General features: G+C 37.6%; 2 protein-coding genes across 2 annotated transcripts; both read right to left on the bottom strand.

Moving 5' to 3' along the window:
• Nucleotides 1-7673: 7673 nt before the first annotated feature.
• si:ch211-1a19.2 (uncharacterized protein LOC100142650 homolog) lies at nt 7674-8335 on the bottom strand. The gene is made up of 3 exons (XM_063013424.1): nt 8295-8335; nt 8137-8207; nt 7674-8017 (listed from the first exon to the last, which is right to left on the bottom strand). The coding sequence occupies exons 1-3, from the start codon at nt 8333-8335 to the stop codon at nt 7674-7676; spliced, it is 456 nt and encodes a 151-aa protein (XP_062869494.1).
• Nucleotides 8336-10411: 2076 nt separating this feature from the next.
• On the bottom strand, nt 10412-12534 carry sid1 (secreted immunoglobulin domain 1). Its single transcript, XM_063012377.1, has 2 exons — nt 12473-12534; nt 10412-10722 (listed from the first exon to the last, which is right to left on the bottom strand). The coding sequence occupies exons 1-2, from the start codon at nt 12519-12521 to the stop codon at nt 10412-10414; spliced, it is 360 nt and encodes a 119-aa protein (XP_062868447.1). The 5' UTR covers nt 12522-12534.
• Nucleotides 12535-15119: the final 2585 nt, after the last annotated feature.

The following is a 15119-nucleotide window of genomic DNA, read 5'->3' as shown; positions in this document are numbered from 1 at the left end:
TAGTACAGCTCTCACACTCTCTCATACTGGTCACTGAAAGTTCCAACATGGCACCTCATGGCAAAGAACTCTCTGAGGATCCTAAAAGACGAATTGTTGCGCTACATGAAGATGGCCAAGGCTACAAGAAGATTGCCAACACCCTGAAACTGGGCTGCAGCACAGTGGCCAAGATTATCCAGCGTTTTAAAAGAGCAGGGTCCACTCAGAACAGACCTCGAGTTGGTCGTCCAAAGAAGCTGAGTGCACGTGCTCAGCGTCACATCCAACTGCTGTCTTTGAAAGATAGGTGCAGGAGTGCTGTCAGCATTGCTGCAGAGATTGAAAAGGTGGGGGGTCAGCCTGTCAGTGCTCAGACCATACGCCGCACACTACATCAAATTGGTCTGCATGGCTGTCACCCCAGAAGGAAGCCTCTTCTGAAGTCTCTACACAAGAAAGCCCGCAAACAGTTTGCTGAAGACATGTCAACAAAGGACATGGATTACTGGAACCATGTCCTATGGTCTGATGAGACCAAGATTAATTTGTTTGGTTCAGATGGTCTCAAGCATGTGTGGCGGCAATCAGGTGAGGAGTACAAAGATAAGTGTGTCATGCCTACAGTCAAGCATGGTGGTGGGAATGCCATGGTCTGGGGCTGCATGAGTGCAGCAGGTGTTGGGGAGTTACATTTCATTGAGGGACACATGAACTCCAATATGTACTGTGAAATACTGAAGCAGAGCACGATCCCCTCCCTCCGGAAACTGGGTCGCAGGGCAGTGTTCCAGCATGATAATGACCCCAAACACACCTCTAAGACGACCACTGCTTTATTGAAGAGGCTAAGGGTAAAGGTGATGGACTGGCCAAGCATGTCTCCAAACCTAAACCCAATAGAACATCTTTGGGGCATCCTCAAGCGGAAGGTGGAGGAGCGCAAAGTCTCGAATATCCGCCAGCTCCGTGATGTCGTCATGGAGGAGTGGAAAAGCATTCCAGTGGCAACCTGTGAAGCTCTGGTAAACTCCATGCCCAGGAGAGTTAAGGCAGTTCTGGAAAATAATAATGGCCACACAAAATATTGACACTTCAGGAACTTTCACTAAGGGGTGTACTCACTTTTGTTGCCGGTGGTTTAGACATTAATGGCTGTATATTGAGTTATTTTGAGGGAAGAATAAATTTACACTGTTATATAAGCTGCACACAGACTACTTTTCATTGTGTCAAAGTGTCATTTTGTCAGTGTTGTCCCATGAAAAGATATACTTAAATATCTGCAGAAATGTGAGGGGTGTACTCACTTTTGTGATACACTGTACATATCTGCTCTTTAGTTCCACCCTTGGAGCACAATACCAGTTCTGTGCACTTTGTGAATAAACAAGTCACTGATGTAGCGTCTGTTATGTAATTATACTAAAAAGTGTAGTGACCAAGAGCTGATTTCTCCCTTGAGTATTAGTAATTTAAGTTAACAGTTTAGTTTAAGTAACAGTTTAGCTGAGTTTAGTACCATACTGCACAGTTTTGTGCATTCATGTGTGTATGTATGTGAACAAACAGAGGGGGAATAAAACATAAACATATATAAAATGTTTACAGTACATTGTGTTGTTTAAACAAATGCCAACCAATATTTAGTGTGTTAGTAAGCTTTTTCAATGCAGTGGAAGAAACACCACGCAAAGCATACCAGAGCCATCCAAACTTTTTGTAAAAGTCTAGCATTAAGAAATGTTCTCCCTGCTTGGTGTACGTCACACATGCACTTGCCCACTTGTTGTGAATATGATAAAAAATAACTGATCTGAGCATATTATATTTTTTCACACAAGTGTGAACCAGTGCCTATGTTGTTCTTTGCATTGCTAAACTTTTGCTAAAATCAAGGTCTGTTGTGCTTGCTTATCATTTTATACATCACAGAGCATGTATTTGTGCTGGTCACTTGTCCAGAAGCTTCTGCACTTTTTTACTGTTTACTGTACTGTTTTAGATATGTCAATCTGTATCTAACTTTTGGAACAAAATGGGGCGGCATGTGCACAGCAAAAAGGTCCTGGGTTTGATCCCCAGGTGGGGCGGTCCAGGTCTTTTCTGTGTGGAGTTTGCATGTTCTCCCCTTGTCCGCGTGGGTTTCCTCCGGGTGCTCCGGTTACCCCCACAGTCCAAAGACATGCAAGTGAGGTGAGTTGAAGACACTAAATTGTCTAAGACTGTGTTTGATATAACCTTGTGAACTGATGAATCTTGTGTAATGAGTAACTACAGTTTCAGTTTACACCAAAGTGTAAAACATGACATTAAAATCCTAATAAACAAACAAACATGGAACAAAATGATCATTTTATTGCAAGTGCTGTTATTGATTCAGTTACATTATAATATTAACATTTATAAAATGTATATTTCTCTGAAAGGAAGTAGATTTGCCCCTCAGATGAACTTGTTATTGTGTACAGTTGTACTGTTCTGCTCCGTGGGTATAATGCTCCACCATGTGGTTTTATAATGATATGGTCGTCTATATGCAATACCAGACTTTAGCTAACAATATTACACTCCAAAAATTAAGGTTTTAAAAAGATTATCTATGAAAAGGGTTTTTAATGGTTATATTTCACATTTGCTAAAACTAAAATAGATTAAAAAAACGACCCATCATACCTCAATATCTAGCAATCTAGCAATCAGACCTAGTAAATTAAGTGTATGTTGATGTTGATGAGTGTTAGTGGTGTGCGATACTACAAAATTTGGTATCGATACCAGGTACCAGGTAGATACCAGGTAAATACAGGGCCAGTACCAATACCGATACTTTTTACTTATTAAAGCAGTTTATTTACTTGTATGTAGGGGAGAGCAGTGTGACATGATTTATGAGTAGGGCATTTATTACTATAATGAACTAAGTCTGAGGTTTTTGTTCAGAACCAATAATATAATAACAAAACATAATTTATCCCTTTCATTGTACTTTTCTGAAAATATCCTCACACACAGCGCTTCTTTCTCTCTCTCTCTCTCTCTCTCTCTCACTCTCTCTCTGCTACATGTGTTCAGTCTCGGTGCCGCTTAGTCACGTGACGGTACCACAACACACAGCAGATGAGGAGCAGTACGGTGTTCATGTAAGATGTGAGAGGAGCGTCTGTACAAACATGGTTTCTACTTTCTTATGAAACGGGAGAAACGTGCTGAATGTAGCGGAGAAAAAGTAAAACTGGAGTATTGATACTATCGATATTTGGATCGAACCCGCCCATCCTTAGTAACAAGGTTAGAACAGCCGTGTAAATGTATCAATACCTAGCCTAGCCACCTAGTTCACATCTAAGATACTGACTAAAACCTAAATAACTCATAAACCATAACTATTATTATTATTATTATGATAGATATACAATAAAGACTTGTACACTGTGCAGTACACTAACTATACGAAAGACATTACAGCTGTGATTTAATATCCAAGGTAAACAACTTGTTAGCTTAGTCGCTAGTGTTAGCTGCTAAGCTAATTGTAGTGATTTCTGTTTATATAAGCACTCTGTATTTGTAACTCTTCATTATATTAATATTGTAATACATGCTTTTTTGTCAGATTCTTTGTTTCTGGTGCTTTGCTTTGTCACAACGTCACCATCATGGTGTAATTTCCCTCCGGATAAGTAAAGTATCTATCACCACCAAGCTTTTTTTAATAGTGACCGAATACACGTGTACTTGTTCATTTAAAATAAAAATAGATGCTATTCTGTTTACATTTATAAGCACAAAGTCAAAAGAAAAGAGCTTTTATTCATCACGAACACGGAATGAGAGCCTCACTACGCATGCTCCGATTCACGAAACTGACCTACGTATCTGGGTCATTTCGTGAATTTACGTAAAGTGCGCAAAGTACGTAAGATGCGTTTGTACTTTATTTAAGTATAATTTACACCATAATTTCCATAAATTTGCCCTTATTTCTGTATGTGCAAAGAAAAGTGTTCAAAAACTTACCATCCTCTGTTAGAAATAAAAGAAGAATGAAAAAAATATTATTTAGATCCAAGATAAAGTTTAGCAGGGAGATTGATATAAGCTTCTGTTAGCTTTAAACATGGCATCAAGAACACAAAACAAAATCGTGGACTAACATTAAATGTGGTTTGCATTATTTCTTTTTCTGATGATAATTAGGCCTACATTTCATAATGCACAGAGACCTTTAAGTATACAAACAAACCATCGTCTCGACTAAACCATTGTTTTTAAGTGTGTGTGTGTGTGCAAATCAGGACAGTAATCAAGTACAGTTATGTAAAATTTTAAATATATGTACTTTATTTGTAAATAGACACAGACAAAAACTAAGTACTCTTTGTGCAAAATAATCATCATGAACAATACAAACATTTACCGCTACAACCGCAACATGGTCGCTGTTCCACCCGCTCGCAACCAACTTAGCTTATCGATGCTGTTAACAGATTGTAATTTTAGTCTATATACTTAAACTTTGTTCACTAACCCTGTATCCTTCAAAAAAAGAAACTTAAAACCAATTTCCCCTGACCCTTTTTGCAGGATGTCCTGTACATTCAGCCTATTTTCTGAAGTTGCTGAATTAGTCTGTGTCTGTAGCGATGATACTTAGTACAGTGAAGAATTACATGTTATTCAGTCTCGGGACTATTGCCGTTTTCGCTAAACACACGTGACTGACAAAGACCAATGAGCAGCTAGTAATGAACTATTGAATCACTAAACCGACACATCATTCATTTTAATGTTTTATAATATTGCTTATTTACATTTAAATAAAAATATATATATATTGCAATTCCATATATGAAAATAATAATTTGTACTCGTTATTTATGACAGTTTTGATAATAAACGGATATTTGACCTAATGAACCGTTGTCAGAATGATTTGTGGTGTTTCTGCGCCATCATGTGGATCTTTGCTGAGGTAACTTGCTGAGGTTCAGTTTCTATCTTGGATTAACTCGTCTTTCGGGGAGATTTACTATACAGTCGAATCCGGTTAATTGGACCACCGGTTAATCGGACCAGCCGCTTATTCGGACCGAATCCTAAAGTACCGAAACAAATCCTATTATGTACGTGTAATGTTATTCGCTTATTTGGACCAAAATTCCGTTTAATCGGACCAAAGAACGTGAGAGCGAATAAGAAAAAGAAGCCACAAGTCGCCACTTAGAGCGGATGCAAAGCGGGTCAGCGAGATATGGGAGGATTCCTGGGCTCCCCGGGAGAATTTATGCTTTTATCAAAGGTCAGGAAATCCGAAAAGTTGTGTTGACAAGAGCAAAACCAGCGGGAGGTGAACACGCCCACCACTTTCTTTCCCACAACGAAGCACCCAGTAGCCAGCAGCGTGGTTATTGGATCCATCTGCATCTCCGCTTTTCGGCGAAATGAAGTCAAGCGTAAACAAGAGTGTCCGGCAACACGTGCAAGGAATTCCCTCCTGTCAATCACGATTAAAGTCTACACGAGAAAGCTATCATTCCACTATCATTCCTTGTAACATAGGGCATGTTCGTGTAATCGGACCAGCCGGTTATTAGGACCAAAACGATCGCGTCCCGATGTGGGCCGATTAACCGGATTCGACTGTATAAAGAAGAGTAAATAAACATTAAACAATGTGGCTGCACCAGCAGCGTCTGTACATGAGCTCAAATACTAAAGAAAATACAATTCAACTCGTTTCCATGTTGTGTTTAGAGCACTGAGGCTTATTGTGTGTTTCAGGAGAGGAAAAAGCAGTGAAGGTGAGCACAGGAAACCGGGAGGTTTTATACGAGCTGAACGTGTTTTTACTTATTTAAAATATGATGTATAAATCACACACTGAACGCAATATGGCTGTTTTCTTCTTTTGATAGTAACAGTTGAGAGTGCAGTGCTAAAATACTCGTACATTTATTAGCGAAAATCCACTTTTCTGGCATTTTGTAAAATAAACAAAATACACAAAATTATTAAATAACAAATTCATTTTCAGTTAGAGGTTTTTCACCCAATCATATACAATAATATAATAACACTAAATGTTCACTGCACTTCTGTGGCTTACAACAAAATAAAGTAAACAAAAGTATTACTGGAGAACAAATGTTTTAAACATTTTATTCTTTTTTATTTCATTTTTTTTATTTACTGCAGTAAAATACACAGCTTCTCTCTCTCTCTCTCTCTCTCTCTCTCTCTCTGCTACATGTGTTCGGTCTCGGTGCCGCTTAGTCACGTGACGGTACCACAACACACAGCAGATGAGGAGCAGTACGGTGTTCATGTAAGATGTGAGAAGAGCGTCTGTACAAACATGGTTTCTACTTTCTTATGAAACGTGAGAAACGTGCTGAATGTAGCGGAGAAAAAGTAAAACTGAGGTGTTTATACTATCGATATTTGGATCGATCCGCCCATCCTTAGTAACAAAGTTAGAACAGCCGTGTAAATATATCAAACCTAGCCACCTAGTTCACAGTTGAGATACTGACTAAACCCAAATAACTCATAAACCATAACTATTATTATTATGAAAGATAAAGACTTGTGCACTGTGTGCAGTACACTAACTATACGAAAGACATTACAGCTGTGAGTTAATACTGAATGTCAACACCGGTACTTGTTAGCTCAGTCGCTAGTGTTAGCTGCTAAGCTAACTGCAGTGATTTGTTTCTGTAAGCACTCTATATTTATAACTCTATCATACTATTATTGTAATACATACATTTTCTGTAAGTAGCTGCTCTCAGTAGGGTTGTAGATGAATTCAGTTGTTTAAAGCGGTCCGATTTCTTGTTTCTGGTGCTTTACTTTCTCACAACGTTACCATCATTGGAGTATCACCACCAAGCGGCTAACTCATACCACATAGTTGTGTTTGCTGGGTGAATAAATTTGTACATTTTAATAGTGACGGAATACATGTGTCCTTGTTCATTTAAAATAAAAAATAGATGCTATTCTGTTTACATTTATAAGCACAAAGTCAAAAGAAAAGAGCTTTTATTCACCAAAACACGGATTAAGAGCCTCACTACGCATGCTCCAGTTCATTTGCGTAGGATGCGCAAAGTGTGTAAGGTGCGTCCGTAGTTTACGTACATGTAGTTTACACTATTATTTTCATAAAAACGCCCCTATTTCTGTATGTACAAAGCAAAGTATTTAAAAACCTGTTAGTTTCAACAAGTTTAGTTCCATTTAACTGTATAAAAAGGAAAACAAAATAGTAAAGCATTAGCTTGTTGTTTTCTGTTGCACAATGCTAATGTACTCTACCGCGGTATAGTTTTATATCGGACATTCGACTGATAAACTCAACATAAACTTACTCAACAAGGAACAAAATACAATCAAATATAATACAGGCTTGATCTTGTTTTAGTTTCGATTACAGTAACCAGTGAGTAACCATGTTTCAACCTGCCAACCAACATCTGTGCTTGTGTGCTGCATTATAAATGACTTAGAAGCTCTTAAGATGTATTAAACCATCCAACCACAAAGACTAAGTGTTTTACATAGAAATAAATTTAATAATAGGTTTTTACTTTTTAAACAATACTTTATTAACAGTTCTAAGTATTTTTATATGCAAAAGCCACGTGAGAGTGTGTTCTACAAATCTGCTAAGTGCTTATAAACAATCAGAACTTGACAAAGTTGTCACAATGTGACGGACGAATTTCTTCATAATAAGTTCTTTGTCCTTGTTTCACCTCACACTTGTAAATATCATCAAGCTTCCATTTACGAGCTGTTACAGAGTAGAATCCAAAAGCAGTGAACATACCATCAGGCGCTTTAAAGACATTGCTATGGCAGTGTTTTTGTGCCACAGTGGCGTTATTAACCTTCCAGGTTATGCGTATTTGTGGGGTATTTACGTCGCTGACGATACATGTAAGCATGGCCATTCTGGAAGTCTTTATCTCAGCTACAGCAGGAAGCAAAATCTGCACTTTGGGAGACACAGTGGTGACTTGAACAGCTGTGTAATAGAATTAAAATGAAATCAGGAATAAGCAGAATGCACATTTATTTAAAAATGCACAACAATGTAAATGAATATTCCAAAAATAAATAAGAAATTTAATTATTATTTCTTACTATTTCGTACTATAAGCTCAACACCTCGACTAAATGAATACATAATCTGGTCTGACTCTCCATGGCTTAACCTGGAAGAGAGAAATTCTGAATATGACACAATACAAAAGCTGTAAGGATTTTATTCATCAGTTTTCTCATTATAAAATGGGACTTACCAGAGCAGCAGTAAACTTGTGAGGAGTGTGTCTGCTCTCATCGTGAATGTGCTCTCACTGCATGCTTTGAAGATCCCAAGTGCTTTTGGATGAGCATAGCACAGCCCACTGCCTCATTAGACTCCTATATACAGTACAATAAACAACAGTCCTATGTTGTTTTGGCTTTAAGATTAAATTATCCTCCAATATATCCAGCTACATCATTCCATTTGTGCTTTTATTCAGCCCTATTTCATAAGTCATCCATAATTCATGCCAGATTATGCTCTTAGACAAAGGATAAGAAAACAATGAACTGCACTGCAATCATGTGTTCTCTTACAACCCATGCTGAATGTCTTTACTGAGAAAAGAGCAAAGAAATTGCAATAATTCAGCTTATCGTGTTTGGAGAAAGAACAGCGGCCTGTATGACTCAAAGAAAGTCATACAAGCTCATTTAAAAAGACATGAATTTAGAGACATTCAAAAAGAATTTATTCTCATTAGCCAAGAAACTAAACTGTTTTGTGAACATATATTTGTTTATGCTTATAAATACATACCTTTATAAATTAGCCAATAGCTATAAAAGTTTAAAACAAACAAAGCCTTATGGAGCCATGGTGGAGGCACTATTAGAACTGGGTTCTGTGGTAGCACAGGGCAAAAATTTAACTTTTTGGTATCAATCATCCAACTTGTGTTTGGCATTTAAAAAGAATGAGAATTATATAGACGATAACCTGAAACCTAAACAAAAAAACTAAGTGAACTGTACTGGCACAGTAGCACATCTGGTAGAGTGGGTGCCACATGGTGATGTGTCCTGAACACCTGGGTGGATATAGTGTTTAGAAAAAGAATAAATAAATCGTGTTAATTGTTGCATTGTCTTCATGTTCACATCACATTTATAAATATCGAATGATATTAATTCATTTCTTATTATATTTAATATTTGAATTTAATTGAAACAGACGTCTTGTTAAGGAAGGACAAATTGTTGTTTTCCAAAGGCTTATGACAGTTAGGTGGTAAAAACAAGCCTGTCTGACAGTTGTTCACTTGGGAGCAGTTATTAAAAACAGGAAAGAGCAGTTAGCATTGTAGCAGAGCCAGATGCACCCCTGGAGCTGATAAACTACAGTTACTTCTGCAAAAGAACTTACTGGAAAGTTGCTGTGAGATGTGTGGCCAGACATCTGCTCCTTTGTGCCATTTGTGAATAATGGAAACAAAAGTGGAATAGACAGTACACAGATTATAAGGACTGATAAGCTTCAAAATCAGTGGACAAGGAAAGGATTATTATTTATTTAGGGGGACTAAAATATTACCCTGATGTGTCTTAGTACAGGGTGTATTTTGGCCTTTTTGGCTGGTGCCGGACCCACCATGACCCTAACTAGCATTGAGTAAATGGAATAGATTTAATGAATTAAATGAATGAAGCTAATACACCTGTGGAAATGAATCAAATCTAGACATTTAGGGTCAAACATTTAGAAATCAATTTTATTTTACTGTTTATTTTACATTTGCATAAAATGACTTTAATTTAAAAAATAAAGTATAAATGCAGGGCGGCACGGTGGCTCAGTGGGTAGCACTGTCGTTTCACAGCAAGAAGGTCCTGGGTTTGATCCCCAGGCGGGGCGGTCCAGGGCCTGTCTGTGTGGAGTTTGCATGTTCTCCCCGTGTCTGTGTGGGTTTCCTCCAAGAGCTCCGGTTTCCTCCCACGGTCCAAAAACATGAAGTCAAGTTAATTGGAGACACTGAATTGCCCTATAGGTGAATGGGTGTGTATATGTGTGTGTGTATGTGTGTCTACCCTGCGATGGACTGGCGCCCTGTCCAGGGTGTTACTGTGTGCCTTGCGCCCATTGAAAAGCTGGGATAGGCTCCAGCACCCCCCGCGACCCTAACTGGATAAGCGGTGAAGACAGTGAGTGAGTGAGTGAGTGAAGAATAAATGCCATTATGGATTAGTTTTAGTTATACAATGCAATGGTTGCCAGTGGTTCACAGGCAAGACAGTCAGGCCACACATAAAAAATGACAATGTTATTCTATAAAGGAATAGAAAAGTGATATAATGTTTATATTTCTATCTTGCTTAAACAATACTGTAGCTATGGCTTCTTCTTTATTTCATCCATTTTCTCTGAATATCCACAGTAATAGATTGCAGTGTCCTTTTCCTCAGCAGCTAAGATCTGTAACCGATGCCGTGATTTAAATTGCTTTTTAATCAACACTACATATCTGTGAGTGTCGATTCCTTCAGCGTAGAGCACATCTGAAGGTGAGGTGAGGATGTAGGTCAGCAGAATGTGAGGACCTTCTTCAGCGTTCTGCTTGTACCAGCTCAGTATCCCAACACTCGCACTGATCTTCAGCGGGCAGGTGAGAGTAACGTTCCTGCCCTGATTTACTGAGATGCCTGCGGATGGACACCATAAAAGGCCTAAAAGAACACACATGGTACTGTTGATAGGGTTTCTTGGGTTTTTAAATTGTATGAAAATGAATTCTAATATAAGAATTAACTTCATAATCGTCCCAAAGTTTTGTCTTCAAATGGATGTATGCATTTAAAAATAAAGGCGCCAATTGGAAGCAGAAATGGTTAGTGGGCTTCACTCTTTTTGAATCTGCACATCCCTATACCTGCTTTATATTTGCACATACACTTGCTACTCAATCCCCTGCCAATGGGGGTGCAAGAAACCTGGTCTTACTCTAATTTGAAGAATAATTTTTTAGAAGAATGCTATTATTTGTCATTTATACAAATACACATGTACAGTACAATACAAATTCTTCTGCATATCCCAACTTGTTTGGAAGTTGGGGTAAGAGTGCATTGTCAGCCATTGTACGGCTGCATAGCAGAGCCTGGATTTGAACCGTCAATCTTCCGACTGAAAGTCCAAAGCTCTAGTTACCAGGCTACCACTGTCCCAATTTCATATTATACTGATGCAATTTCTTCTCCAAAACACATTTAATTTTCTTAGAGCAGTTCATATTTGTGATTCAGGAAGAGACGTAGCTTGTCTTTGCTCCAGAACGGTAGCAGTAATTATTATTGTCTAAAATACTATATAAAGTTTATCTATGTAATTCATTCTGTAGAATCCTCTGAATTGTTTCAACAGATGAACAGGGTTTTGTGGAAACACTATTATTCCACTATTAATTACAAGTTAAATACAATTTCTTTTAAACAAAAGGCAGGCATGTTCCAAATGAGACAGCTCCATATTTCTTTTAAGGACAACACAAGCAACACAGGGATACTTTTACCAGACAGCAATATGTTTGTTTATTAGGATTTTAACGTCATGTTTTACACTTTGGTTACATTCATGACAGAAACGGTAGTTACTCATTACACAAGGTTCATCAATTCACAAGGTTATATCGAACACAGTCCTGGACAATTTTGTATCTCCAATTCACCTCACTTGCATGTCTTTGGACTGTGGGAGGAAACCGGAGCACCCGGAGTAAACCCACGCAGACACGGGTATAACTCCTGACAGCAATAAACAAACAACTTTTGAAATGATGATTTGCTCAAAGCAGTCTATATATTTTAGCCACTTATACATATTGATGCATATGGATTGCTAATTATGACGAAGGGTGGTTTCTTTGCAGTTTTAATATACAAGTTAGAATCCCCTGCTCTTCACCTTTCAGTGAAGGCTTTTCTTGCTTGGTGTAACAAAGATATTCTATTTAAAGTTATTTTCCATTTTAATAACCCAACTCAAAAGATGCAGATGCAAATTTCTTTCATCAGTTTTTATAATGAAGATAAACATAGAAGCTATATTTATATGAAATGCAGGAATAATGAGAATAAACTATATTGTTATTTTTAATCATCTTTATGGACTAAGAATCATGGCAACTTATTCAATTTAATATTTAGTATATGTTTATATTTAATATATAATTATCTGAATATACTGTCAATATAGTTAGACTACATGAAATCAAAATGTCTAAAGTGTATTTTATTACGATGCATTAAATATATGTTCACAAAGAATGTGTTATATTGTGACGAGGCTGGTGTATTTATTATACAATTGGACTCAAACATAGATTTTGCATACACACAGTTTAATAATAAATGTAACCTATCAAATGACTTTTATAGAAAGAATGATGATACTTACAGTTTAATGTTAGACAGAGGAACAACAAACGATTCACTTTGTGGATCATTTCAAGCTTGTGTAGTTCTCAGCTGCAGCTCTTTTAGTCAGACTCTCTGTGTAACACTGATCTGATGTGTTACTGGTCTCTTTACAGGCCACATCAACTGGGATGGACTTAAATGAAGTGAAACTACCACTGTGGTGCCTATTGTATCAAGTCTTCCAGAAGGATTAGGTAGTAACAATAATAACATGAATTATATACTGTATAATAAAAGTATATTTATAATAATAACGATGATAAGCACAGAACTAAAACATTTTCTAACAATAGTTATATTATTGTTGTTATTATTATTATTGTAAATCAATTACTAACAGTAATTACAGTAGAGTAATTGATATACATGTGTGATTATATTTATTCATAATTGCCTAAACTAAGTGGTCACCTAATTAGGAACACTTACATCAAACATAAATAGGGAAAATTGAAGCTAAGTGACTCTAAACATGCCATGATTGTTTGTTCCAAACAGGCTGATTGTGTATTTCCAAAAATGCTGATCTCATGAAATTTTCATGCACAATAGTCTCTAGTATTTACACTGAATAGAGAGAGTATAGCATAGCATGGCTCTACATATGAAATACTGTATGTTTCTCTGGTTGGTGAAAAGATGTGACTGGTGACGGCACGTGTGTCAGAGTGATAGTCTGAGCTGTCCTTGTGGTACAAGTGGCTAGATAAGTGCAAATAGGCATCAGTGAAACTCAGAGAAAAATAAAGCAAACTGCAAGCAACCTGTCATTTTTACTAAACTGAGAATCACTCCTGCCTTTCTGCCATAAAAGCCTGGTTGATGAAGTGCTTCAGAGATGGCTGTCGGTCTAACAGTTTCTCTAAACTTTGCACAGGACTTTTGGAGCTCTTTTAGACCAACTGTTGGGTTTTTCACAACCATAGACCCAAGTGTACATTTCCAAATTAGGCCCAGTGCAACAAATTGAGTAGACTCCAAAAAAATTATAGTAAAGAAGCTACAACTAAGCACAATTTGGAGTGTCATAGCAAAGAATCTTAAAAGAAAAGAAGTGCATAGACTTAACAATATAACAGTTTTAGTGTTTATAATATTAATAGCATTTCTATGTATATTATGGCCGGCACGGTGGCTTAGTGGGTAGCACTGTCGCCTCACAGCAAGAAGGTCCTGGGTTCGATCCCCAGGTGGAGCGGTCCGGGTCCTTTCTGTGTGGAGTTTGCATGTTCTCCCCGTGTCTGCGTGGGTTTCCTCCGGGAGCTCCGGTTTCCTCCCACAGTCCAAAAAACATGCAGTCAGGTTAAATGGAGACACTGAATTGCCCTATAGGTGAAAGGCTGTGTGTATGTGTGTATGTGTGTGTGTGTGTGTATGTGTATGTGTGTCTTGCGCCCATTGAAAAGCTGGAATAGACTCCAGCAACCGCGACCTTAATTGGATAAGCGGATAAAAAAACGAATGAAGGAATGAATGAATGTACATTATTAAACCAATACTTCCAGGAACATTTCATATTCATTATATATATATAAAGTTTAAATCTAAAAAATATCTTTTAAATGTTTTAATTGTTTGCTTTAGAGGTAAACCCCAGGCCACCACGAGTCCAGTATTTTGACTTCAAGTTTCAGAGTAATTAATAATTTAGCCACAAGAGGGCGCTCATGTACTTTTGCACAGTGCTCACTGATGTCTGAGAAGGCTCAGTTATTACCTTAAACACTAATTCTTTTGTCATTTTATCACATAACTTCTCCCCGTTATGCAAAGAAAGCCGAATTTTCATGCAGGATTTTCTGGCTGCGTCCCAAACCACTTGCTGTGTGCTATATAGTGCGCAACTTGTCGTGCACTAATTAGGCAAACCATTTCATATTTATGTATCAGTTACTCACGAGGGTTGGATTGGCTTATTAATTTATAAAAGAGTTTGTTCCCATCCTAATAAGACTTGTTTGAGAGCCAATATCTCTCAAAGATTCTCAGGACTGTCTGGAAAGAGATAAGTCTGGACTTGTGAGACTAGTTTCGTCATAAAATGTGTCAAGGGGTAACAGCTGCTAAAGGACTGTCTGGTCATAGCATATGTTCTTCCTTTCTTTCTTCCTTCCTTTCTTTCTTTGAGGAAAAGGACTTGCTACAACCTTCTAATCTGACTGTAACTGAAGTAGAATCAATTGTAGATAAACAGCTGGAACCACCTAGAGAACAAATGCAGTGGCTATTTATGCTGACTTGACTCACGTTCTCAAGGACAAGCCATTGGCGGAGTTACAGTTTTGTTTTTGTCTGAAACAGTTAAACTGGTGCTTTACTGGACACTATGTGTCCATGATAAGAGTAAAGTTGCTATGCTGATTATCAGTATATATCAGTATAAATATATTTATACTGATCAGCTATAACATTAAAACCACCTCCTTGTTTATACACTCACTGTCCATTTTATCAGCTCCACTTACCATATAGAAGCATTTTGTAGCTCTACAATTACTAACTGTAGTCCGTTTCTCTGCATGCTTTGTTAGCCCCCTTTCATGGTGTTCTTCAATGTTCAGGACCCACACAGAGTCAGTATTATTTAGGTGGTGGATCTTTCTCAGCACTGCAGTGACACTGAC

The sequence above is a fragment of the Trichomycterus rosablanca genome, chromosome 17, assembly GCF_030014385.1.
Source record: "Trichomycterus rosablanca isolate fTriRos1 chromosome 17, fTriRos1.hap1, whole genome shotgun sequence".
NCBI classification, from domain to species: Eukaryota; Metazoa; Chordata; class Actinopteri; order Siluriformes; family Trichomycteridae; genus Trichomycterus; species Trichomycterus rosablanca.
This window is presented reverse-complemented; position numbering and strand designations above follow the sequence as displayed.